The sequence below is a fragment of the Hyla sarda genome, chromosome 4 (assembly GCF_029499605.1).
Source record: "Hyla sarda isolate aHylSar1 chromosome 4, aHylSar1.hap1, whole genome shotgun sequence".
NCBI lineage: Eukaryota > Metazoa > Chordata > Amphibia > Anura > Hylidae > Hyla > Hyla sarda.
In genome coordinates, this window is record NC_079192.1 from 306,218,484 (window position 1) to 306,243,214 (window position 24,731).

Genomic DNA, 24,731 nt, shown 5'->3' on the forward strand with positions numbered 1-24,731 from the left:
TGATGACCAGGGATTCCATAGGTCAGTAACAACTTATAGATAATAGCATCCAATTATTTTACTGGCAGAATAAGGAGCAGTCACTGACTGATATCTTTCCTCTGGGCGTCTCTGTCCAGGGCGTGTGGAGATTGCTAAGACCAATACTTTTACTATATCAATGCTGAGCAACAATATCAGTGATATAAGACTGTAAGAAAGATGCACAAGAATGTCAGTGCACTGTTCAAGAACCCCTTTAGGACTGACAGGTGCCCTTCTACCAGAAGAGTAAGATTCTTATTCTTGCTGTGGATTTACCTGTTTTACTTTGCAGTGTACTATATTTTCTGAGTAAATAGGTTGTTGTGCTTGTTGCGGTATCTTTGCAGTTTGTTGGCATGGTGGCTAAGATGCAGGTGTTGTATTTGCCCCTGAATGCCATGTGGCCTTAGGCAGTTAATGGACTCACATGGACAGCCCTCTGTGAGAATGTGATATAAATATTCTGTCGTCACGTCCCCATGCTCGCTATAAAACAATGGTTTTCCCAACACTTGTGGCTGTTGTGTTCAAGTTGAAGAATTGGGAACAATGTTTGGAGTCACAGCAGTGTTCCTGGTCTGTGAGAGAATCACCTTGGCCTGGGTGAGAAAAGTTCTGGCACTGTGAATAAGAAGCAGAGAGGACAGTGGTAGTGATGATTCCTAACAAAATAAAGTGAGGCACCAGGGGGGGAGCAGAGTTCTCTCGAAGCAGCAATGGAAAAGTGTGAGTTAAGGTACCATCAATGACATGGGCTAGAACCTGAGTAAGTGCTACTAGAGCAGTGCGGAGACTGAGTAGTGAGAGACCATCTAAATTGTGCCCATGGTGATATGGCTTAGTATTAGACTAAGATCTTACAGCCTTGACTCAAGGGTTAAAGATTAAAAGTGCACCACTGTACGCTTGCCTCTGGGGAACCGCAAACCTTGTGTTATTACTGCAAATGAGATGCCTCTCAGTGAGAACTGTCAAGTATTGTGCCTCTGTTGAGTGCTTATTTTCCATAATTTGCAAGCAAAAGGACTGTGACCATCAAGTTAAAGCTGCACCAACAACTGAGGTGGTATCTGCTGGACCACTTGCAAGAAACTCCTCATTACCCTGAGGTTAACTTCAAGGTCACCATATACGTTTCTGACCCCCCCCCCCCTCTTGTGTAGGCTAATCCAGTCTACCCTCCCCCTTTGTGCAGGCTAATCCAGTCTACTGCCTCTTTGCAGGTTTCTCTGATTTTTCAAGGTGCAGCTGAGGCCTAGAATGGGTCCACCAGAGCTCTGTAATACAGTGTAAATGTTTCGCCTACGCGTTCTAGAGTACATTGCTGATAGGATTCATAACCTAATATTTTGATAATATCACTATGAAAACAATGTCTGTCTCATGATAAAAGTATTCAGAACATCTTACGTGTTTCAATTGTATTATATCAGGCCTGATAATCTGATTTACAGTATAATGAACAAACTCCACCCTTGTTTCCTCATTTTGGAGATGCCTTCTGGGACCATATCTCATGGCTCCCACTGACCTGAAAGCGGAGAGATGTAAGGTGAACTTCAGAAGAGATGGGAATATCAGCGCTGACCAAGGAGAGGACAATAGAGCCAGGTGTGTAGCGAACAGATTTAATCCAATGCGACGCGTTTCACCGCGCAAGCGCGGTGAAACGCGTCACATTGGATTAAATCTGTTCGCTACACACCTGGCTCTATTGTCCTCTCCTTGGTCAGCGCCGATATTCCCATCTCTTCTGAAGTTCACCTTACATCTCTCCGCTATCTCTGGGAAGGCTGCAGACCGAGATCATCATATCAAACGCACATCTTGGTTGTGTGGGAGTACACACAACCTGGCAGGGTGAGCCTTTACTTTTCCCTCCCCTCCCACACACCTGTGATCCCGTTCTTCACAAGGGAGCGCCTGTTTCTCTCTTTGCTTTACTGACCTGAAAGGGAATTTTATCACACCGGAAGATGGAAAGTCTCTCCAAGTCAACAGCAGCGAGACCCAAAGAAGTAAAGCTAGACAAAACTCTAGAGCCTGGTACCCAATGTACATAGAAGATTACCACCAGTGATTACTTGTTATAGTTATCCGACACCATTTTTGTGTTTGAGTGAGAAGAAAAATCTAGTTGTCTACCAGAGTGATCTAACCCTCTTCAATTGTATTCCATTCACATTCCATTCCATTGTACTTCCAATGAATGTGTCCTTTCTTATCTGTCCTCTTGGCTCAAGAAACAGCTAGTCCTCTAATTCAAACTAGCCCTTGAGTAGATGGCGACTTACATATGGCTTACATAGTTATTTTAGGATAATTTTTGTAATATATGACTAGCGTCTGTAAAATTAAATGGTCACTGTTGTCAAACAACCTCCCTCCCTTAGCCTGTGTGATTCCTAACAGAGATAAAAAGAGAGGAAGAGAGAGAGAAAGAGAGGGGGAGAAAGAGAGAGAGAGAGAGAGAGAGAGAGAGAGAGAGACTGTGGTGTACCAGCATCTTTATGTCTCCTGAGGATCTGCACTGTCCATGCAAGATAAATCAAGGCTTTCCTCTTACCTCAGCAGCAGCAGTGCCTAGCGTAACCCTCTCCTTGCTGCAATGCTGCTGTTTTTTTTCTGCTCATAACACCTTGCAAAGCAAGTGTATCAAAAACCTATTTTCAATCCACATGTCATATATAAAAGTGCACAGTATAAATTATCATCTGCACAGTGCCAGCCAGTTCAGAGCTTATTGTAACCCTTTTTCCCTGTCTGCTCACAAAGAGCCTAGCAAGAATCCAGTGCATCATCTTCTCCCCCTAATCTTATTAGTATACTATGTAAATAAGTAGCCTAGCGCAATGCAAGTCTGTTCAGTTCAATTTTAACAGCAGTAGGCTATGGTATAGTAGAGAGAAGTATATGATGTGTTCTGCTGTGAGAGAAGTAAGAGAGGAAGTAACTATGCATGTACTATTGACAAACAGCTCATCCCTGGTCCTGTCCCTGCAATGGAAAGAATGAGAAACAGCTGTGCACCATGGGCAGGGCTCTCAGGGGCTCAAAAACAAAAGGGAGAGCACTAAAATCACCTTATCACCACTCTAAAAGGTTAATCTAACAAAACAAACAAAATTAAACAACAGGTATACTATAGTGTTTATATGGAATAGGGGAGATTTATTAATACTGTTCTAAATTTATTCAACACAAAACTAGACAAGACAGGCAGAAACTGCGACAAATTTATCACAATGGCACACACTGTATGATACATTTAGTGCATCTAACTACATCTGTTAGACACTTCCCTATATATTCCAGCCCTTGGCTGCCTTACTTTGCAGCAATACTTTGTGCCAAAATAATGTGGCATGTCATTAATAAATCTAGCACATTATACAACTCCTTTTAGCCATTCTCCCTTTTCTAGACAGTTATCAAAATTGTCTGCAGAGGCATAAAAATTGTCTGAAACACAAGAGAATAAATTTGGCGCACTGCAAGTACTTTGCTTAGTAACTCTCCTCCACTGTGTGTTTATACAGTGTCAACATAACACTTTACTCTGTATGTCATCTGTGAGTAGTCAATAAAAAATGACAGCAATGTAGGTGGTTACATTGACCTGTCCTTACTGCATTCCTGTACCGAGACACAACTCTGCCCGAGGAACAGAATGCAGTGGACATCTTACCTGTTTAACCCGGTAACCAACTATTAATAGACAAGATGTAACAAGTTATTAATGTATTTCACAACAAGTAGTCCTTCAGGAAAGCCATGAATATATTTATATACTATTATATATCCCAAATTAGTCTGAATTTTTCCATCAAAGGACACTTACGCAATGTCACTGAATGTATTCTGTTTCATGCCTCAACTATTAGAAGATTTTAAGTGCTATAGCTTACTCATCATTTAGCCAAATCTTAGATCCTGGAGTTTGATAATGGTGGAAGAAGACAAGACAGTCAACATTCTCAATACTGTTGTGAAAATAGTAACAGCTGCCACATTTACAAGGGGTGGCAATTCTATGCCCAACCACCTTTCAAACGAAATTCTTATGATGTTTTACCCAATAGAAAAAATAAAGAAAAAATAAATAAAACGGCAGAGCTCAAAGTTAAAATAATAAATACCGCATTTAAGACCGGCATATAAGACGCACCCAATTTTAAAGGGTGAAAATCTAGAAAAAAAAGATTCTGAACCTTCAACCTGCGGACCTCCAGATGTTGCAAAACTACAACTCCCAGCAAGCCCGGACAGCCGTTGGCTGCCCGGGCATGCCAGGAGTTGTAGTTTTGCAAAATCTGGAGGCCCGTAGGTTGAAGACCACTGGTATAGAAGGTAATACTCACGTGTCCCCGCCGCTCCGGTCCCATCCCCGCTGCCCTGGATGTCGCCCTCCGTTGCTGTCGCCGCGTCCCCGGGGTGTCCCCGTCGCTCCGGAACGTCTCTGCTGCCGAGTATCCTTTCTCTCCGTCGCCACCTTCACGCCGCTACTCACGCCGCTCCTATTGGATGAAGGGACGGCATGCGAGAAGACGTGATGACGACGAAGGAGAGCGCCGGCCATGCAGGGGATCCCGGCAAGGAGCAGACACCGAGGAGGCAGGTAAGGTCCCTCCCGGTGTCCTGTAAGCTGTTCGAAATGCTGCGATTTCATTGCGGTGGTCCCGAACAGCCCGACTGAGCAGCCAAGTTAGTGTCACTTTCGCTTCAGACGTGGCGGTCAGTTTTGATCGCCACGTCTGAAGGGTTAATACAGCGTCACAGCGATCGGTGATGTCCTGTATTAGCCGCGGGTCCCAGCCGTTGATGGCCGCAGGGACCGCCGCGATAGGACAGGTTTTAATGTGTATTTGCCGTATAAGAACGCACCAACTTCCCCCCCCCCCCCCAGTTTTGGGGAAGAAAAAGTGCGTCTTATATGGCGAAAAATATGGTAAATACATGTGGCTCCTTTCCACATCCAGCAATCCAGTTCAGCTTCCTTTGGCAATAGGATCCCTCAAGGCACCCGTTGTGTCAATGGGGGCTCCCTAATGGTCCAGATGTTGGATGGGAAATGTGTCTTGCAGCATTTTACCATCCAGCTCTGAAACTTCTGTATTACAAAATGGTGAAAAAGCCTGATAACTTAGCTGCTTTCGTACAATAAAACTGAGCCCCTACGGAACTGATACATGAGAATCCAGCCTAATCCTAAACATTTAAGAGACAAATAATAATTGTTGCTCGCATTGGTGACCATTTCAGTGGCCGTCTGGGGCACCATTGTTGAAAATCATCCTCCTCAAGCTGATCATGGGAATGGCAATTTGCTGGAGGTGAGGTGTGTGTATGTATTGGTGGGGGGAGGGCTTCCTACTAACAGATTCTCTCTCATGACTGCTAGAGCTTTATAAGCTGCTGATGGCAAAGGAAAGCAAGATGCGGGTGACCCCTGAAATACATACCGGTCCATGCTATACATCGCACTTACTGACTGCATGTGCAGTTCTCTAGTGGACAATCAACTCTTTATAACCTGGCAGGTCCCGAAATATGTACAATGAAGAAGTTTATCATTTATGTCGCTGAGGCAGATCCATTTTTAGCTCTATGACATCACTGCTGTGAACACCTGTGTCTCTTGGCTGCACTTTCTCAATATAACTGTGCGGTCGAACATTTGGACATAAAGCCAAGTCTTTAAGGGACCATGTTCCAACAATGTGTACTACATGGACCAGCCTTACCTTACTAGCATCACAGAAAAATAAAGCAAATGTATCATCTAAGTGAGTATGATATGATTATATATATACATATATATTATTATTTTCCTAATGATCATATTAATCTCAAGCCTCATATTAATAGAATATCTAAGCCTCATATTAATAGAATAACTGGACAAGACTTCAATATCCTAAATGCAATTTATGTCAGAACATGGACCTCTTTATGCTACATTGGTGAATATATTCTCCTATAGCAGTGCTTCCCAACCAGGGAGCCTCCAGCTGTTGCAAAACTACAGTTGTAGTTTTGCAACAGCTGGAGGCACCCTGGTTGGAAAACACTGTCCTATAGACTAGCAGAATGCTGTTGTTAGGCAATTACATCAGTTCCCTACTGAACTTAGGAACCAGTCATACTCATGGAGAAGTAAAGGGATGGATAGACATTGAGACAGAGAGGAGAGATGGATGGATAGATAGATAGATAGATTCTAGATATATTAGATAGATAGATAGATAGATAGATAGATAGATGGATTAGATAAATAGATAGATGCTAGATATATTAGATAGATATATAGATTAGATAGATATGAGATAGATAGATAGATAGTTAGATAGATAGATAGATAGATAGATAGATAGATAGATATGAGATAGATAGGAGATAGATATATAGATTAGATAGATAGATGATAGATATATTAGATAGATAGATGATAGATAGATTAGATAAATAGATAGATGCTAGATATATTAGATAGATGATATATATATATATTAGCTAGATAGATGATAGATAGATGATAGATAGATAATGATAGATAGATTAGATAATAAGGGTATTCCTGATCTCTATTGGATGTGACATTGAGAATATACAGAAAATATAAAAGTTGCATTGGTACACACACAATAGGCCTGTTTCTATTATTTCCATCTTAGTACATTGTACACTATAGACAATGCCACTATACACAGAGCCAAGTGCTCAGAAATACTGATTTAATAATTCATAAGGATCTGGTGAAAGAGTTGGTAGTATACAAAGAGCCCCACATGGACAATACATTCTATCAAGGCAAACAATAAACAGAACCTTTATATAAATACAGAGAACAAACACATAAACAAACCCCATTGCGATGTAAAGGGATAGCATATAGCACAAGCCGGTGAGGCTATCCTAACAATGCAGTCATTACTCCCCTGGATTTCTCCTGTACACATACATAGATGCAGCATTATCAGACACCAGGGATGGGTGATGGAAGTGGCATGTACTTACAATTGGTGCTCATGATGCCAGTGTCTTGTTCTCATCCAACCTCGGAGGTAAAGTGAGCAGTCTGCTTGTGGTGTATGGCACCCTGCGCTGGATCCTGCTGAGCACACGTCTGCCACTTAGGAGCTCCCCATGCCAGCCATCCCCGGGCACAGTGCAGGCAGCAGCCCCTCTGCTCTCAGGTAGACAGGCTGGAGGAGAGGAAGCAGTAGGAAGACAATGCTGACAGGGAGGTAGGTGACTGTGTGCAGGAGTGATGCCACCTTCTTCTCCCAGCACACGCCTAGAGCCACACACTGCCTGTCACTATCACCACTCTCACAGAGCACAGGATCCTGGAGCTCTCCCAGCACATGGGGGTGTGGACTGTGGAGACAGAGGGGGAGGTAGATCCACCAGCACACAGACCTGACTGCTCTTCCTCCTGCCCTGGGAGGGGAGTTGTGCTGTGCTGTCTGCTCTAGTGATGGGGAATCCACTACATTATGGAGATCAGTTCTCTTTGATCTAGTTCATTCTAAAGATCAAATCAATTTAGAGAGGTGATTGAAAACCTGGATCTGGTCTGTGACCTATAAGAACTGCTACTAGATCTTCCCTGAAAAGTTAAGGGAGCATTCACACCATGTTTTTGCAATACAGTTCCCTTATACGTTTTCAATTTGAAAACCATACGGAACTGTATTGAAAACCATATGCATTGACTCTCCATTGAAAACCTTATGCCAAACGGTGCATCCGGTTGTGTACTTTTTGCATCTTGTCCATTTTTCCCCCGTATCCAAAACAGTAGCCTACCACGTTTTTTTGTCCAGGGTAATGAGAACCGTAGAGAACTGTATGTGCGTACGCTTCCATCCAGTTTGCACAATACAGTTTTTGAGTTTGCATATGCGCAATGAAAACTTAAAAGTGTATACTTTTTTTTTTCAACGGATGCAACAGGACATCATTTTTCAAACCGTATACAGGATAAAATGTATGCACATGTTTTTATAAAGTTTAGTCTGGTTTTGAGTACCAATTTTCACCAAAAACCTTATACAGGAACTGTATTGCAAAAACGTGGTGTGAATGCAGCCTAAGGCTGGCTTCACATATATATCAGGCATCCGGTAGAGTTTACCTCGTGCACCGGAGGGAAACTGATGCTAGAACGGATCCCATTCATTTGAATGGGACAGTTCACAATCATCCAGCATCTCCATTTTGACATCAGATAGTTGGACACATCAGAGGGCACTGGACAGGGGTGTGCTGCTCTGCTTTGCCGTCGGCCATCCAAAAACAATAGGCACCATATGCCATACAACTGATAACAACTTGTCATCAGTTGTGGCATCAGTTGCGTCGAGAACTAGGCTGAGTTCACCTATGCCAGATACCGAACATATTCGTATTCGTATGTGCGTATTTTGCTGCAGATTTTCTACATGTGTGAATGTACACTTGGCGGTTTTGGCACATTGCATCAAAGATGTGTTTTCGAACGTTTCTTCATGCATTCTGGATCCACTGCAGATACGCAGTTGCGGATGGGTAAAATGTGTAAATGTGTAAAATGTGATGATACTGTAAAAAGAAATGCACTACAGTACATCACTGCAAAATATGTTAATGAGAACTGGTAGAAGATCTGGTGGAGTGAACAGTGCATTATAGCCTATGAGACAACGGTCTCCAAAAGGTGGCCCTCCAGCTGTTGCAAAACTACAACTCCCAGCAGTGTTATATATGCAGTGTTATAACCTGAGACCACTACAGTACATCACTGCAAAATATGTTAATGAGAACTAGTAGATCTGGTGGAGTGAATAGAACTGCATTGTAGCCTATAAGACAGTGGCCTTCAAAATGTGCCCCCCCCCCCCCCAGCTGTTGCAGTTTTGCAACAGCTGAATGTCCACAGTTTGGAGACCACTGCTATAAGACATCATGCATACAGATCTCTGTTCTGTATTATGGGACTTGTCAACTAAACTGGATGAACTACTGGATGAGAATGAATCAGGATAATCTTGTTCAATCAGATGCCTGTGACTGGGCGCAGCAGTGCCACCTATGGTAGTTAGTAGTGTTGAGCGCGAATATTGAAAATGCGATTTTTTTACCGTGAATATCGGCAATTCGCGATCTCACGAATATTTTGAATATAGTGCTATATATTCTTAATGACGAATATTCGTTTTTTTTTCTTCACAGTACACATCACAACAATGATGTGTACTGTGTAAAAAAAAGTGATAGTATTAGATAGGGTAGGTGAGTTTAGCAAATAGGTTCTAGTGTAGGGTATAGTGTTAGTTAGTTGAAAGATATAAACGCGCATACGCACTACACGAATTTCATTACGATTTTCGCATTGGAAAATTTTTCGCAAACATAGGATGAAAATTCACCCATATATTTGTGAAATATCGCACATTCGAATATGGCCCCTGCCGCTCATCACTAGTAGTTAGTGGTACTGTCAGACTATATCGGTCAGAATTATTTCAGACAATCATACTGTGTGGCGTCCATCTTAATTGTTCAAGCCAAAAACTCCATGTTGGGTAAAGTTGATTCTTAGGCCCCTTTCACACTATAAAGTTGTTCCTTTAAAAGATCCGTCATAAACGTCTGTTAGAAAAGCCTTAAAAACGCATGTTAAACGGCCGTTACAAAATCCCATTAACCCCTAAAGGACCCATGATGTACCGCTACATCATGGTACCCTGGGTCTTAAGGACCCATGATGTACCTATACGTCCGTGGGAATTCTGTTCCCCGCCACGCGCCGGGCGGGGACCGGAGTGACTGCTGATATCGACCAGCAGGCACCCCGTGCAAATGCCCAGGGGGGGGTCATCTGACCCCCCCATGTCGGCGATCGTCGCAAATCGCCGGTGAATTCACACCGGCGATTGGTGGCTATTCCGGGTCATACGGGTCTATGGTGACCCTTAAAATAAGGGGTATCGGGGGTTGTCCAAGACACCCACGATCCCCCTGAAGGGATAGGAGTGAGGTGGCAGGGGTGCCACCCCTCCTATCCCTGCTATTGGTCGTCTAGAAGCGACGACCAATAGCAGATCGGGGGCGGGGGGGTTAACTTTCGGTTTCCCCGTTTTGACCACCCACAATAGGTGGGGCAGAACGTGGAAACCGAGGAGGATCGGCGCTGCAAGATCCACTTCCCCATCGGCGGCGGAGGCGACGATCGGGCAGCGGTGATCGGCAGCAGCAGAGGACGGCGATGTGGCTCCCTGGATCCTACGGAAGCCGGTGAGTTGCCTAGCAACATCTGGAGGACTACAGTTTGAGACCACTATACAGTGGTCTCTAAACTGTAGCCCTCCAGATGTAGCAAAACTACAACTCCCAACATGCCAGACAGCTGTTTGGGCATGCTGGGATTTGCAGTTTTGCAACAGCTGGAGGGCTACAGTTTTGAGATCACTGTGCAGTGATTTCTAAACTGTGGCCCTCTAGATCTTGCAAAACTACAACTACTAGCATGCCCACACAGCAGTTTGCTGTCTGGGCATGCTGGGATTTGTAGTTTTGCAACATCTGGAGGGCCAAAGTTTGGAGATCACTGTGCAGTGGTCTCTAAACTGTAGCCCTCCAGATGTTGCAAAACTGCAAATCCCAGCATGCGCAAACAGCTGTCTCAGCATGCTGGGAGTTGTAGTTGTGTACCTCCAGCTGTTGCATTACATGCCCTTCGGTGATCAGTACATGCTGGGAGTTGTAGTTTTGCAACAGCTGGAGGCACACTGGTTGGAAAATACTCAGTTAGGTAACAGAACCTAACTGAAAGTTTTCCAACCAGTGTGCCCCAGCTGTTGCAAAAGTACAACCCCCAGCATGCACGGTCTGTGAGTGCATGCTGGGAGTTGTAGTTTTGAAACAGCTGGAGGTTTGCCGCCCATGTGAATGTACAGGGAACATTCACATGGGTAGGTTTACAGTAAGTTTCCTGCTTGAAGTTTGAGCTGCGGCAAATTTTTTGCCGCAACGCAAACTCCTAGCGGGAAACTCACTGTAAACCTCCGCCAGTGTGAATGTACCCTAAAAACACTACACTAACACATAATAAAAGGGTAAAACACTACATATACACCCCCTTACACTGTTCCCCCCCCCAATAAAAAATGAAAAACTTATTGTACGGCAGTGTTTCCAAAACAGAGCCTCCAGCTGTTGCAAAACAACAACTCCCAGCATTTCCGGACAGCCACTGACTGTCCAGGCATGCTGGGAGTTTAGCAACAGCTGGAGGCACCCTGTTTGGTAATAACTGGTGTACCCCTATGTTCACCCCTATGCAATCCCTAATTTAGTCCTCAAATGCGCATGGCGCTCTCTCACTTCGGAGCCCTGTCGTATTTCAAGGAAACAGTTTAGGGCCACACATGGGATATTTCCGTACTTTTTCTCCTCTTACCCCTTATGAAAAGGAAAAGTTGGGGGCTACACCAGCCTGTTAGTGTAAAAATGTAAAAAAAAAATTACCGTATATGCCGGCGTATAAGACGACTGGGCGTATAAGACGACCCCCAACTTTTACAGTTAAAATATAGAGTTTGGAATATACTTGCCGTATAAGACTACACCTCCTACCGCTATGTACAGTACCTTATAGTTCCCCCACATTAGGTCGGCAGCATGTTCCCCCACATTAGGTAGGCAGCATGTTCCCCCACATTAGGTCGGCAGCATGTTCCCCCACATTAGGTCGGCAGCATGTTCCCCCACATTAGGTCGGCAGCATGTTCCCCCACATTAGCTCGGCAGCATGTTCCCCCACATTAGGTCGGCAGCATGTTCCCCCACATTAGGTCGGCAGCATGTTCCCCCACATTAGGTCGACAGCTCCCCCACATTAGGTCGGCAGCTCCCCCCACAGACATACAACTTCCAGCCATATAGAGTGTATGGCTGGAGGCTGTATGTCTGTGTACTGCCCCCCACAGTGTTCCGGTCACCGCTCCTCCGGCCCGGGGTCACAATCTACTGCTATGGCCTATGGACCATAGCAGTAGTCCCGGGACCAGAGGAGCGGTGATCGGAACACTGTAGATGACGCGCCGCCGGTCACTCACCAGGCCCCGGCCGCGCTCGTCCTCCTCCGGTCCTCCTGCGCCTCTATGGTTATACGCACGGGACGTCACTGACGTCCCGTGCGTACAACCATAGAGCGGTGGAGAAGCGCAGAAGGACCGGAGGAAGACCGCAGGAGGACCGGAGGAGGACGCACCGGCGGGCGGGGAATGGTAAGTGACCTGCGGACATCCTTATGTCCCGAAAAGATTTTTCGGGACACGGGGATGTCCGGCATAGGAATACTTACGATTATCGTGCCGGCTCCTGTGTGCGGCGGCAGGCGGGGGCCGGCCAGAGCATGTAAAAACTAATTTATGAATACTAAAAACCAGGGTGCCTCCAGCTGTTGTGAAACTACAACTATCAGCATGCCCGGACAGCCTTTGCCGGTCCGGGCATGCTGGGAGTTGTAGTTTCACAACAGCTGGAGGCACCCTGGTTTTTAAGTATACAGTTATTAGCTTGTACATGCTCTGGCCGGCCACCGCCTGCAGCCGCACACAGGTGCCGAACAGATAATCGTAAGTATTCCTATGCCGGACCCCAATACCCGGCGTATAAGACGACCCCCAACTTTTCAGAAGAAAATTCGGGTTTAAAAAGTCGTCTTATACGCCGGGATATACGGTACACTAACATGCTGGTGTTGCCCTATTCTTTTTATTTTCACAAGCGGTAAAAGGAAAAAAAGACCCCCAAAATTTCTAATGCAATTTCTCGGAAATACCCCATATGTGGGCGTAAAATGCTCTGTGGGCGCACAACAAGGCTCAGAAGTGAGAGTGCACTATGTACATTTGAGGCCTAAATTGGTGATTTGCACATATGTGGCTGATTTTACAGCAGTTCTGACATAAACGCAAAGAAAATAAATAACCACATGTGACCCCATTTTGGAAACTACACCCCTCATGGAATGTAACAAAGGGTATAGTGAGCCTTAACACCCCACAGGTGTTTAATGAAAATTCTTCAATGTTGGATGGAAAAATGAAAAAAAAATTCTGGTGTTACCCTAAATTTTTCATTTTCACAAGGGAAAATAGGAAAATAGCACCCCAACATTTGTAACCCCATTGTTCTGCGGGCAAACTACAATGCTCAGAAGAGAAGGAGCGCCATTAGGCTTTTGAAGAGACAATTTGTCCGGAATTGAAGGCCACGTGTGTTTACCCCCAAAGTGCCAGAAAAGTTGACCCCCCCCCCCCACATGTGACCCAATTTTGGAAACTACACCCCTTATGTAATGTAATAAGGGGTACAGTGAGCATTTACGCCCCACAGGTGTCTGACAGATTTTTGGAACAGTGGTATGTGAAAATGAAAAATAAAATTTTTAATTTGCACAGCCCACTGTTCCAAAGATCTGTCAAACGTCAGTGGGATGTAAATACTCACTGCACCCCTTATTAAATTCTGTGAGGGGTGTAGTTTCCAAAATGGGGTCACATGTAGGGGGTCCACTGTTCTGGCCCCTGACTTCCATTCCAAAAAAATTTCTATCCAAAAGCTCAATGGCGCTCCTTCTCTTTTGAGCATTGTAGTGCGCCAGCAGAGCACTTGACGTCCACACAATGTGGTTACAAATCTTGGGAGCATTTTCTCCTATTACCCCTAGTAAAAATGTAAAATTTGGTGGAAAAAAATGCATTTTTGTGAACATTTTTTTTCCATTTACACATCCAACTTTAACAAAAAGTCGTCAAACACTTGTGGGGTGTACAGGTTAACTGTACCCCTTGTTACGTTCCTTGAGGGGTGTAGCTTCCAAAATAGTGTGCCATGTGTTTTTTTTGTCCTGGCACCATATGGGATTCCTAAATGGGACATGCCCCCCAAAAACCATTTCAGCAAAATTTGCTTTCCAAAAGCCAAATGTGACTCCTTCTCTTCCGAGCATTGTAGTGCGCCCGCAGAGCACTTGACGTCCACACATGAGGTATTTCCATACTCAGAACAGATGGGGTTACAAATTTTGGGGGCATTTTCTCCTATTACCCCTTGTAAAAATGTATAATTTGGGGGAAAACTAGGATTTTGGTGAAAAAAAAAAATTACACATCCAACTTTAACGAAAAGTCGTCAGACACCTGTGGGGTGTTAAGGCTCACTGTTAAGCAGGAAAATCATTGTTGCATGTATTAACATCTTCTACTTAATATACTCATTTCTTAAGTATATCAACTACGTATATGCTATATACCATCAATATCTATGCTGCCATCTTGTGGTCAATTTTGAATACCGTTGTAAACTAGGACAGTATACTCCCATCTAGTGGGCAAATTTTAGGTATTACTGTGTCTTACTATAGTATAATGACATCATATTAATCTGCATATTCCATCGTATTTTATATTTCTATATTTTCATTAATCAATTGTATATCTATTTTTACATATGTAGTGCTGATGTCTTATTTGTGCAACAATATTCCAATCTTCCAAATCTTAATGAATAGAGGTATTTATTGTGTCGACTTCCGAGGATTTCACTTGTTTATAATTTTTTTATCCGCGGTCCTCATATTTTTATTTTTGAGAGATAACATTTAATACTTTATCTTCCTCGTGTATAAATTATACGACAGTACTGATTCACTGTGAATGTATAAAATCTGAAAGGCATTGCAGCACCTAGCACAAAGTGGGGGTGAAGGGTATATGTTCAGAGCAGCATATGTTTGCTGATTTTCTTCTGCCCTGGACAGTTCCTAAAATGGACAGAGGTGTCAGTAGAGAGCACTGTGGCCGTTACAGAAAAGAAATCCCAAATAGAAAAGAAATTGTTCTGTAGTATACACCTGCTAATAAGTACTGAAAGGATTATAACATTTTGATAGAAATAATTTAAATATCTGTTTAACTTTCTGGTACCAGTTGATTTAAAAAAAAAAAAAGTTTTTCACAGGAATACCTGCCTTTCACTGCTCACTACAGTCAGATATATAACTCATCTCTGACATCATATAGTGAGCGGTGAAAGGCAGGTAGAAAATAGCAACTAGTCCATTCATAAGCCACACACTTTACCTTTTTTGCCTCCTGCTTGGCTGAGGCCTCTTAGATTTATTACAGAAATAGCACAGCAGCACAGAGTATTTCTGGAAGGAACTGTAGTGAGGCAGACTGTCTGAAATACTCTGTGCTGCTGGGAAGCCTACTCCATTTTCTATCTGCCTTTTACCGCCCCCTACATGATGGCACAGTCAGAGATATAAGTTATATTTCACATATAACTAAGTCAGACTGTTCCATCATGTAGGGAGCGGTGAAAGGCAGGTAGAAGATACCGTATATACTCGAGTATAAGCCGACCCGAGTATAAGCCGAGACCCCTAATTTCAACCCAAAATCCCAGGAAAAGTTATTGACTCGAGTATAAGCCTAGGGTGGGAAATACCTCATCCCCCCCTGTCATCATCCAGACCCGTCATTAACATCCTCATCATCCCCTTGTCATCATCCCACACATCCCCCCTTCATCATCCCCTTGTCATCATCCCACACATCCCCTTATCATCCCACACATCCCCCCTTCATCATCCCCTTGTCATCATCCCACACATCCCCTTATCCCACACATCCCCCCTTCATCATCCCCTTGTCATCATCCCACACATCCCCTTATCCCACACATCCCCCCTTCATCATCCCCTTGTCATCATCCCACACATCCCCTTGTCATCATCCCACACATCCCCCCTTCATCATCCCCTTGTCATCATCCCACACATCCCCCCTTCATCATCCCCTTGTCATCATCCCACACATCCCCTTATCATCCCACACATCCCCCCTTTATCATCCCCTTGTCATCATCCCACACATCCCCTTATCATCCCACACATCCCCCCTTCATCATCCCCTTGTAATCATCCCACACCCCCCCCCTTCATCATCCCCACCCCCCTTCATCATCCCCACACCCCCCCCCCCCTTCATCATCCTCTTCTCATCATTCGCCCTCAGTGGTCTTCAACCTGCGGACCTCCAGAGGTTTCAAAACTACAACTCCCAGCAAGCCCGGGCAGCCATCGGCTGTCCGGGCTTGCTGGGAGTTGTAGTTTTGAAACCTCCGGAGGTCCGCAAGTTGAAGACCACTGCGGCCTTCAACATGCGGACCTCCAGAGGTTTCAAAACTACAACTCCCAGCAAGCCCGGGCAGCCATCGGCTGTCCGGGCTTGCTGGGAGTTGTAGTTTTGAAACCTCCGGAGGTCCGCAGGTTGAAGACCACTGCGGCCTTCAACATCATCCAGCCCCTCTCACCCCCTTTAGTTCTGAGTACTCACCTCCGCTCGGCGCTGGTCCGGTCCTGCAGGGCTGTCCGGTGAGGAGGTGGTCCGGTGAGGAGGTGGTCCGGGCTGCTATCTTCACCGGGGGCGCCTCTTCTCCGCGCTTCCGGCCCGGAATAGAGCCGTTGCCTAGACAACGACGCATCTGCGTCGTTGTCAAGGCAACGTGACTATTCTGAGGCCGGGCCCGAAGCGCTTAGAAGAGGCCTCCCCGGTGAAGATAGCAGCCCGGACCACCTCCTCACCGGACCACCTCCTTACCGGACAGTCCTGCAGGACCGGACCAGCGCCGAGCGGAGGTGAGTACTCAGAACTAAAGGGGGTGAGAGGGGCTGGATGATGTTGAAGGCCGCAGTGGTCTTCAACCTGCGGACCTCCGGAGGTTTCAAAACTACAACTCCCAGCAAGCCCGGACAGCCGATGGCTGCCCTGGCTTGCTGGGAGTTGTAGTTTTGAAACCTCTGGAGGTCCGCATGTTGAAGACCACTGCGGGTGGGGGAGTTCACTCGAGTATAAGCCGAGGGGGGTGTTTTCAGCACGAAAAATCGTGCTGAAAAACTCGGCTTATACTCGAGTATATACGGTACATACAATTATACAATTCATAAGCCACCCACCTGGCCAGGCTAGCCTGTTTATGTGTCCATGCAGATGCCGACTGAGAAAGCTGGAAGAGATCAGGGCACTTCTTTGGCAGGGCTCTGTACACCGAGGACAAGCGGGGTTCTGTACACCGAGGACAGGCTGGGATCTGTACACCGAGGACAGGCGGGGATCTGTACACGGAGGACAGGCGGGGCTCTGTACACCAAGGACAAGCGGGGCTCTGTACACCGAGGACAGGCGGGGATCTGTACACCGAGGACAGGCGGGGCTCTGTACACCGAGGACAGGCGGGGTTCTGTACACCGAGGACAGGCGGGGCTCTGTACACCGAAGACAGGCGGGGCTCTGTACACTGAGGACAGGCAGGGCTCTGTACACCTAGGACAGGCGGGGCTCTGTACACCGAGGACAGGCGGGGCTCTGTACACAGTGTACAGAATTCAGCTTATCCTCAGTGTACAGAGCGCCGTTTGTCCTCAGTGTACAGAGCCCCGCTTGTTCTCAGTGTACAGAGCCCCGCTTTTCCTCAGAGGACAAGTGGGGCCCTGTACACTGAGGACAAGCGGGGCCCTGTACACTAAGGACAAACGGAGCCCTGTACACTGAGGGCAAGCGGGGCCCTGTACACTGAGGACAAGCGGGGCCCTGTACACTGAGGACAAGCGGGGCCCTGTACACTGAGGACAAGCGGGGCCCTGCACACTGAGGACAAGGATAGCCCTGCACACTGAGGACAAGCAGGGCTCTGCGCACTTAGAACAAGCAGGGCTCTGCTCACTGAGGACAAGCAGGGCCCTGTACACTGAGGACAAACGGGGCCCTGTACACCGAGGACAAGCGGGACCCTGCACACTGGGGATAAGCGGAGCCCTGCACACTGAGGACAAGCGGGGCTCTGTACACTAACGACAAGCAGGACCTCAGTGTACAGAGCGCCGTTTGTCCTCAGTGTACAGAGCCCCGCTTGTTCTCAGTGTACAGAGCCCCGCTTTTCCTCAGAGGACAAGTGGGGCCCTGTACACTGAGGACAAGCGGGGCCCTGTACACTAAGGACAAACGGAGCCCTGTACACTGAGGACAAGCGGGGCCCTGTACACTGAGGACAAGCGGGGCCCTGTACACTGAGGACAAGCGGGGCCCTGCACACTGAGGACAAGGGTAGCCCTGCACACTGAGGACAAGCAGGGCTCTGCGCACTGAGAACAAGCAGGGCTCTGCACACTGAGGACAAGCGGAGCCCCGCACACTGAGGACAAGCGGGGCTCTGTACACTAACGACAAGCAGGACCCTGCACACTGAGGACAAGCAGGACCCTGCACACTGAGGACAAGCAGGGCCCTGCACACTGAGGACAAGCGGGGCTCCATACACTGAGGAAAAGCAGGGCTCCATACACTGAGGAAAAGCGGGGTTCCGTACCTGAGGACAAGTGGGCCCTGTACGAGAGAGCGAGCAGGTCGGCGGGCGCACAGTGAGCTCCGAAGCTGCGCTTAGACGTGAGGTCACGTCACCCCCCACGGTGACGTGACCTCACGCGCCGCAGTGCCATGCTGGAGTTCTAAGCGCATCTCCCAGGCAGCCACTGCGGTTCTCTTTCAGGGCTGCCGTGGCTGTTTGGGAGATGCCAAACAGCAGCCAGCAGCACCATTCTCCGGGTCCGGGTGTGTGTCGGGCCCCGGTCCGGGTGTGTGCCGGGTAATTAAATAAAAAATTGTTTTTATTATATGTGGCAGGCGGCGGACAGCGGACCCTTTCCCCCGTCCGGGCCTTCGGATGAGGGCCGATTGGACCGGCCTGTCAGTCCGCCCCTGGCTGGAGGCTCCAATTCTTATGCCTTCCAATCACGGGGACGGAGTATCGTGTTGTCATGACTCCGCCCCCATGTGACGTCACGCCCCGCCCCATCGATGCAAGTCTATAGGAGGGGTTGTGAATGATAACCCCTGGATAACCCCTTTAAGATAGTTTATATTTTCCTACCCATAACTTGTGGATGAATTTATAGATTTATGTCCAGGTATAACTTTAGTGAATCTGCAGACACTGACATCTATCTGAACAGAATAACTTTAATTGCACTTTTGATTCATATTTTCCAAAAGAAATTTCCCCAAATTGTAGAATTAGTAATAGAAATTCCCCTCTGAATAGCCACCAATAATTTATGTTATCATTTATTAAGACAAAGTTTCATTCATAATATCTCTAAGCGGGAAAATCCCTGTTGCATGTATTAACATCTTGTATTTAATATACTCATTTCTTAAGTATATCAACTACGTATATGCTATATACCGTCAATATCTATGCTGCCATCTTGTGGTCAATTTTGAATACCGTTGTGAACTAGGACAGTATACTCCCATCTAGTGGGCAAATTTTAGGTATTACTGTGTCTTACTATAGTATAATGACATCATACTGATCTGCATATTCCATCGTATTTTATATTTCTATATTTTCATTAATCAATTGTATATCTATTTTTACATATGTAGTGCTGATGTCTTATTTGTGCAACAATATTCCTATCTTTCAAATCTTAACGAATAGAGGTATTTATTGTGTCGACCTCTGAGGATTTCACTTGTTTATAATTTTTTTATCCGCGGTCCTCATATTTTTATTTTTGAGATATAACGTTTAATACTTTATCTTCCTCGTGTATAAATTATACGACAGTATTGATTCACTGTGAATGTATAAAAGCTGAAAGGCATTGCAGCACCAAGTGGGGGTGAAGGGTATAGGAACCATTGCCAGCAGCAAGACTGTATCTCAATATAGTAACAGGTTGATTCAATGAGCCCGCACACACATAGACACAGGCAATGACATAGTAACATAGTGAGTGCAGAGTTTTTTCTTTATTAGACGTATATGCTGGACGGTGTTGTTTTATACTGTTTTCCTTTTCCATCATCAGGACCTAAGGCAAGTGTTAGTGTGACAGTGAGGGAGCTGGATCTGCTGTGCTGGATCACTGCCTGCTTTGCTCCTCTCACTTGCTTTGGTTGCCAGACGTATAAACTAGTAGATGAGTTAGTTCACTCTGAAGATCAGTTTATTTTGAGCAGATCATTCCTGAATCCCCCATCACTAGTCGGCTGGTGGCCGTCAGTCTAATGTTCTTATCCATGGGAATCCTCCGGGACATTCCCATGACAGGATCACATTGACCAGGGGATGTGATTACTGGAAAATGAATGAATGGAAAAGTGCATATTCTGCTGCCACCTGCTGGCCAATAGAGGAGCAACGTATAAGTTTAGACCGTATGGTGAAATAAAAGAGAACAGCGGCTCAGTCTGGGCAACACACAGTACCGTACATCAAAGTGATGGAGGGAATGCTGAGTTCAGCTAGAGTAGTGCAGACGGTTGCACCAGTTCCTACACTGTGAATTTTGCAGCATTAATGTATGCTAACCCGACGAGGTCCTTAGAAACAACTTTTAGTTGCTACATTTATATTTTTTGGTACATTTTTTAAACTCCTCATACTAAAAAGAATCCTTATGAGTCATCTAGATCCTCATATGTATATGGTACCTATAAGAGTAATGAGTTCACACACCTACTTAGGCTAGGTTAGGTTTACATTGCATTCATGCTTAGGACCGATCTTAGGCGCGTTCAGCCTGTGCAAACGTAAAGGGCGTATCATGCTGCCCTAGTCAAGGAGACGCCAGGCCACAGTGGGGCTTATGGTTCTGCCACTGCGCCACTTACCCACCGGCGACCGTACTGACTCAGCTACACTCACAGCTGTAAGTGTGTCTGAGTCAGTGCTGCATCCCAATGGCATCATGTGAACCATTCGTCCCAAAGAAAGAGATGTTTCTGCCCTTAACAAACCACAGCTGTGAAGATGCATGTGGCCTAGTTGCAGGAGGAGAATACATCAGTGACTGTGGGAGACCTGAGAGGCGGGTGAGTATGATTTTTTTTTTTATTTCTTACCGCGGTCCTATCTTCTGGCAAAACTACCAATTAGGGCTACATATAATGGGGGAAACTACTTTTTAGGGGCCTACATACAGTATAGTGGAAGAAAACACCTACTGGGGGCCTACATACAGGGGCGGACTGACCGGTCGTTCTGTTCGGAAGTGGTCTGAGGGCCTGCCGGGTAAAGGGCCCACCACTGTTACTGAGGATCCAGGGCAATTGTCCTAGATCCCCAGGCAGACAGTGCTGGTTTCTGCTGTATGTGTGGCTTACACACATACAGCAAAAAAGCATCCTCTCTATGTGGGCCGCATCTGCGACCTACACAGAGAGGAGATGCGACCTCCGCCCCACACAGCATGCAGTGCAGGCACCGATTACGTCACTCATTGGCACCTGCACTGTGGAGAATGGAAGATGCAGTCCCCTGCTGCACTCCAGAGGAGAATGCTGCGTGGGACATAATCAGGTGAGCATGTTTTTTTACATCCTGGAGAGGGGAGGGGGTGTTGGGGGACGGGGGACTCTGCTGCCTGTACCTACTGTGGGGGAACTCTGCTGCTGCCTATATTTACTGTGGGGGAACTCTGTTGCCACCTATACCTACTGTGGGGGAACTCTGCTGCCTGTACCTACTGCATGGGAACTCTGCTGCCTGTACCTACTGTGGGGGAACTCTGCTTCCTGTACCCACTGTGGGGGAACTCTGCTGCCTGTACCCACTGTGGGGGAACTCTGCTGCCTGTACCTACTGTGGGGGAACTCTGCTCCCGCCTATACCTACTGTGGGGGAACATGCCCAATTGATACCAAATTTATGTAGCCAGTATATAGGTAACTGTATGTTTTACCTGTTGTTTTTGTCAACTTTGGTATTACCAGGTTAGTCACCGAGCTGTCTGGTGTATGAACGCAAAAATATGAGCTAAATTCTTCCAAAAACAGCACCATATCTGTCTTCAGGTTATTTGTAATATTACAACTTAGCTCCATTCACTTCAATGGAACTGAGCTGAAGTACCACATACAACCTGGGGATGTGTGTGTGGCACTGTTTAAAAAAAAAAAAAAAGCTCCTTTTTTCTAATCCTGGATGCACCTCATTCACCCTTTTGTATTTTCTGTAGTGTCATTCTATAGTTTTAACAAAAATAAAATTGTGTGATTATTTTCTAGATCTAATTCCAACCGGGCCATATCATCAGGTTGGTTGAGCAGGATTACATACAGTCTATTACAGTACTGTAACTAGACCATACATACAGTATTTCCTTACAACTGGATTTGGTACTACTGTGCCTCATGCATAAAAGCATGTGTAGACAAGAAGTGGAGTAGTTGCTTATGGACACAAATCAGATTCCATCTTTTACGTCTTGGTGAAAGTCAACTAAAGAAAGAAATGTTTGTTACTATGGGAGACTATTCAAATTTTTGTCTAACAAATGTATCAAAATAAGGACAAAGTGGCAAGGTTGTAGCTTTAGGAGGTGCAGGGTTAGCAGCCGTATCTGAGCCCTGGTGCCTGATGGACTATGAAGGCCGTTCTGTAATCTAAGGAAACATTATTATTATAAATGGTTCATGGTAGGTGGGAAAGCCTAGAACAGATTTTGCATCAAAGCCACGTTAAAGGGGTACTCCAGTGAAAACCTTTTTTCTTTTAAATCAACTGGTGCCAGAAAGTTAAACAGATTTGTAAATTACTTCTATTAAAAAATCTTAATCCTTCCTGTACTTATTAGCTGCTGAATACTACAGAGGAAATTATTTTCTTTTTGGAATTCTCTCTGATGACATCACGAGCACAGTGCTTTTTGCTGACGTCATTATAATAATAATAACTCTTTATTTATTGTTGTCCTTTGTGGGATTTGAACCCAAGGCCCCAGCACTGCAAGGCAGCAGTGCTGACCACTGAGCCACCATGCTGCCCTTAGCATAGATCCGCTATGCACGGTTGCTAAAATGGACAGAGATGTCAGCAGAGAGCACTGTGCTCGTGATGTCATCAGTGTTCCAAAAAGAAAGGAATTTCCTCTGTAGCATTCAGCAGCTAATAAGTACTGGAAGGATTAAGATTTTTTAATAGAAGTAATTTACAAATATGTTTAACTTTCTGGCACCAGTTGATTTAAAAGAAAAAAGGTTTTCACCGGAGTACCCCTTTAAATTTCAGTTGTCCACAGCAGTGCTTTCTTAGGTTTTTATCGGTATTCGCTTTGACATTTCTTTTCACCCGTTTCTTTATTTTCTGCCTCTATGGCATGAAACTGTTCAATGTGATGGTTCATTTACAGCGCAGCACCTGAGGTTTACATGCCTCTGAGCCTTATCATTTCTGCAATATTTTGCTTCCAAATTCTTCTAGGCACTGTCAGATACAAAAAACTAACAGGTTTTGCAATTGCTTTCATTAGAAATTTTTCAGTATTTAATACTGAAAATGCCAGTCAAACATCTGCCCCCCCTGCTTGGACACATACTAGTCCTGCTGTGTCCATGCGTCATGGACACACTTCCTTGATTGACAGCTGTGAGCGCAGGGCTCACAGCTGGAGAAAAAAAATCCTCCCAATGTCAGCTTGTATCCCGCTACTGTCAGTAAGGACAAGCTGGGAGTTGTAGTTTTGCTAATGCTAGGGGAGATGTGAGCAGACAGCATACTAAGGGAGGGGGCAGAGACCTGCACAGTGAGGCCACACCCCCTCCCTTTAAGAGGAATTCAGACTAGTGAGCTAAATTAAAAGTGTAATAAAAAATAAATAAAAGTGATAGACACATAAAAATTACATGTACATGGTCAGGATTAAGTACTGAGTGATATATATATATATATATTTAAAAAAAATTCGTTGGATCTGACGGGTATGCTTTAAGTATCAGGATGCAAGGACGTACCCATCCACCCTGCGTCCCTAACAGGTTAAAGTGTTCCTGTTGTTATCAAAAGCTTTTTATATAATGTAGATAATACCAATATATGTATATTTGTAGTATATATTGGTTAAAAAATGTGTATATTTTTGGGTGCAAAAATGCTGTCCTTGCAGCTATTGCCAGTGTGTCTCTGTGCGGAGAACAAGTATAGGAAGTGAGGGCAGGATTAGTAGGGCTCTGTGCAGGCTCCTGGCTTGTCAATCATCCTTATGTGTGAGCCACCAGCGTGTCACACAGCCCTGCTTGTCCTCAGTGTGCAGAGCCCTGCTTGTCCTCAGTGTACAGAGCCCTGCTTGTCCCCAGTGCACAGAGCCCTGCTTGTCCTCAGTGTAAAGAGTCCTGCTTGTCCTCAGTGTACAGAGCCCTGCTTGTCCACAGTGCACAGAGCCCTTCTTGTCATCAGTGTACAGAAACCTGTTTGTCCTCAGTGCACAGAGCCCTGCTTGTCCCCAGTGCACAGAGCCCTGCTTGTCCTCAGTGTACAGAGCCCTGCTTGTCCACAGTGCACAGAGCCCTTCTTGTCCTCAGTGTACAGAAACCTGTTTGTCCTCAGTGCACAGAGCCCTGATTGTCCTCAGTATACAGAGCCCTGCTTGTCCTCAGTGTACAGAGCCCTGCTTGTCCTCAGTGCACAGAGCCCTGCTTGTCCTCAGTGCACAGAACCCTGCTTGTCCTCAGTGCACAGAACCCTGCTTGTCCTCAGTGTACAGATCCCTGATTGTCCTCAGTTCAAAGAGCCCTGCTTGTCCTCAGTGTACAGAGCCCTGCTTGTCCTCAGTGTACAGAGCCCTGCTTGTCTTTAGTGCACAG

General features: G+C 45.7%; 1 protein-coding gene across 9 annotated transcripts in view; it reads right to left on the reverse strand.

The window, feature by feature from the left end:
* The window catches only part of ABLIM3 (actin binding LIM protein family member 3), a 246,405-nt gene extending 238,996 nt beyond the window's left edge, over positions 1-7,409 (reverse strand). For 6 of the 9 annotated variants that reach the window (XM_056574788.1, XM_056574785.1, XM_056574782.1 and 3 more), the window contains exon 1: positions 7,042-7,405. In XM_056574788.1, coding sequence (XP_056430763.1) covers positions 7,042-7,054 — 13 coding nt within the window. In that variant the 5' untranslated portion in view covers positions 7,055-7,405. Of the gene's footprint in view, positions 1-7,041 lie in introns of all 9 variants that reach the window. The other 3 variants (XM_056574789.1, XM_056574787.1, XM_056574786.1) reach the window with 2 other exon arrangements.
* Between the last annotated feature and the right edge of the window lie 17,322 nt (positions 7,410-24,731).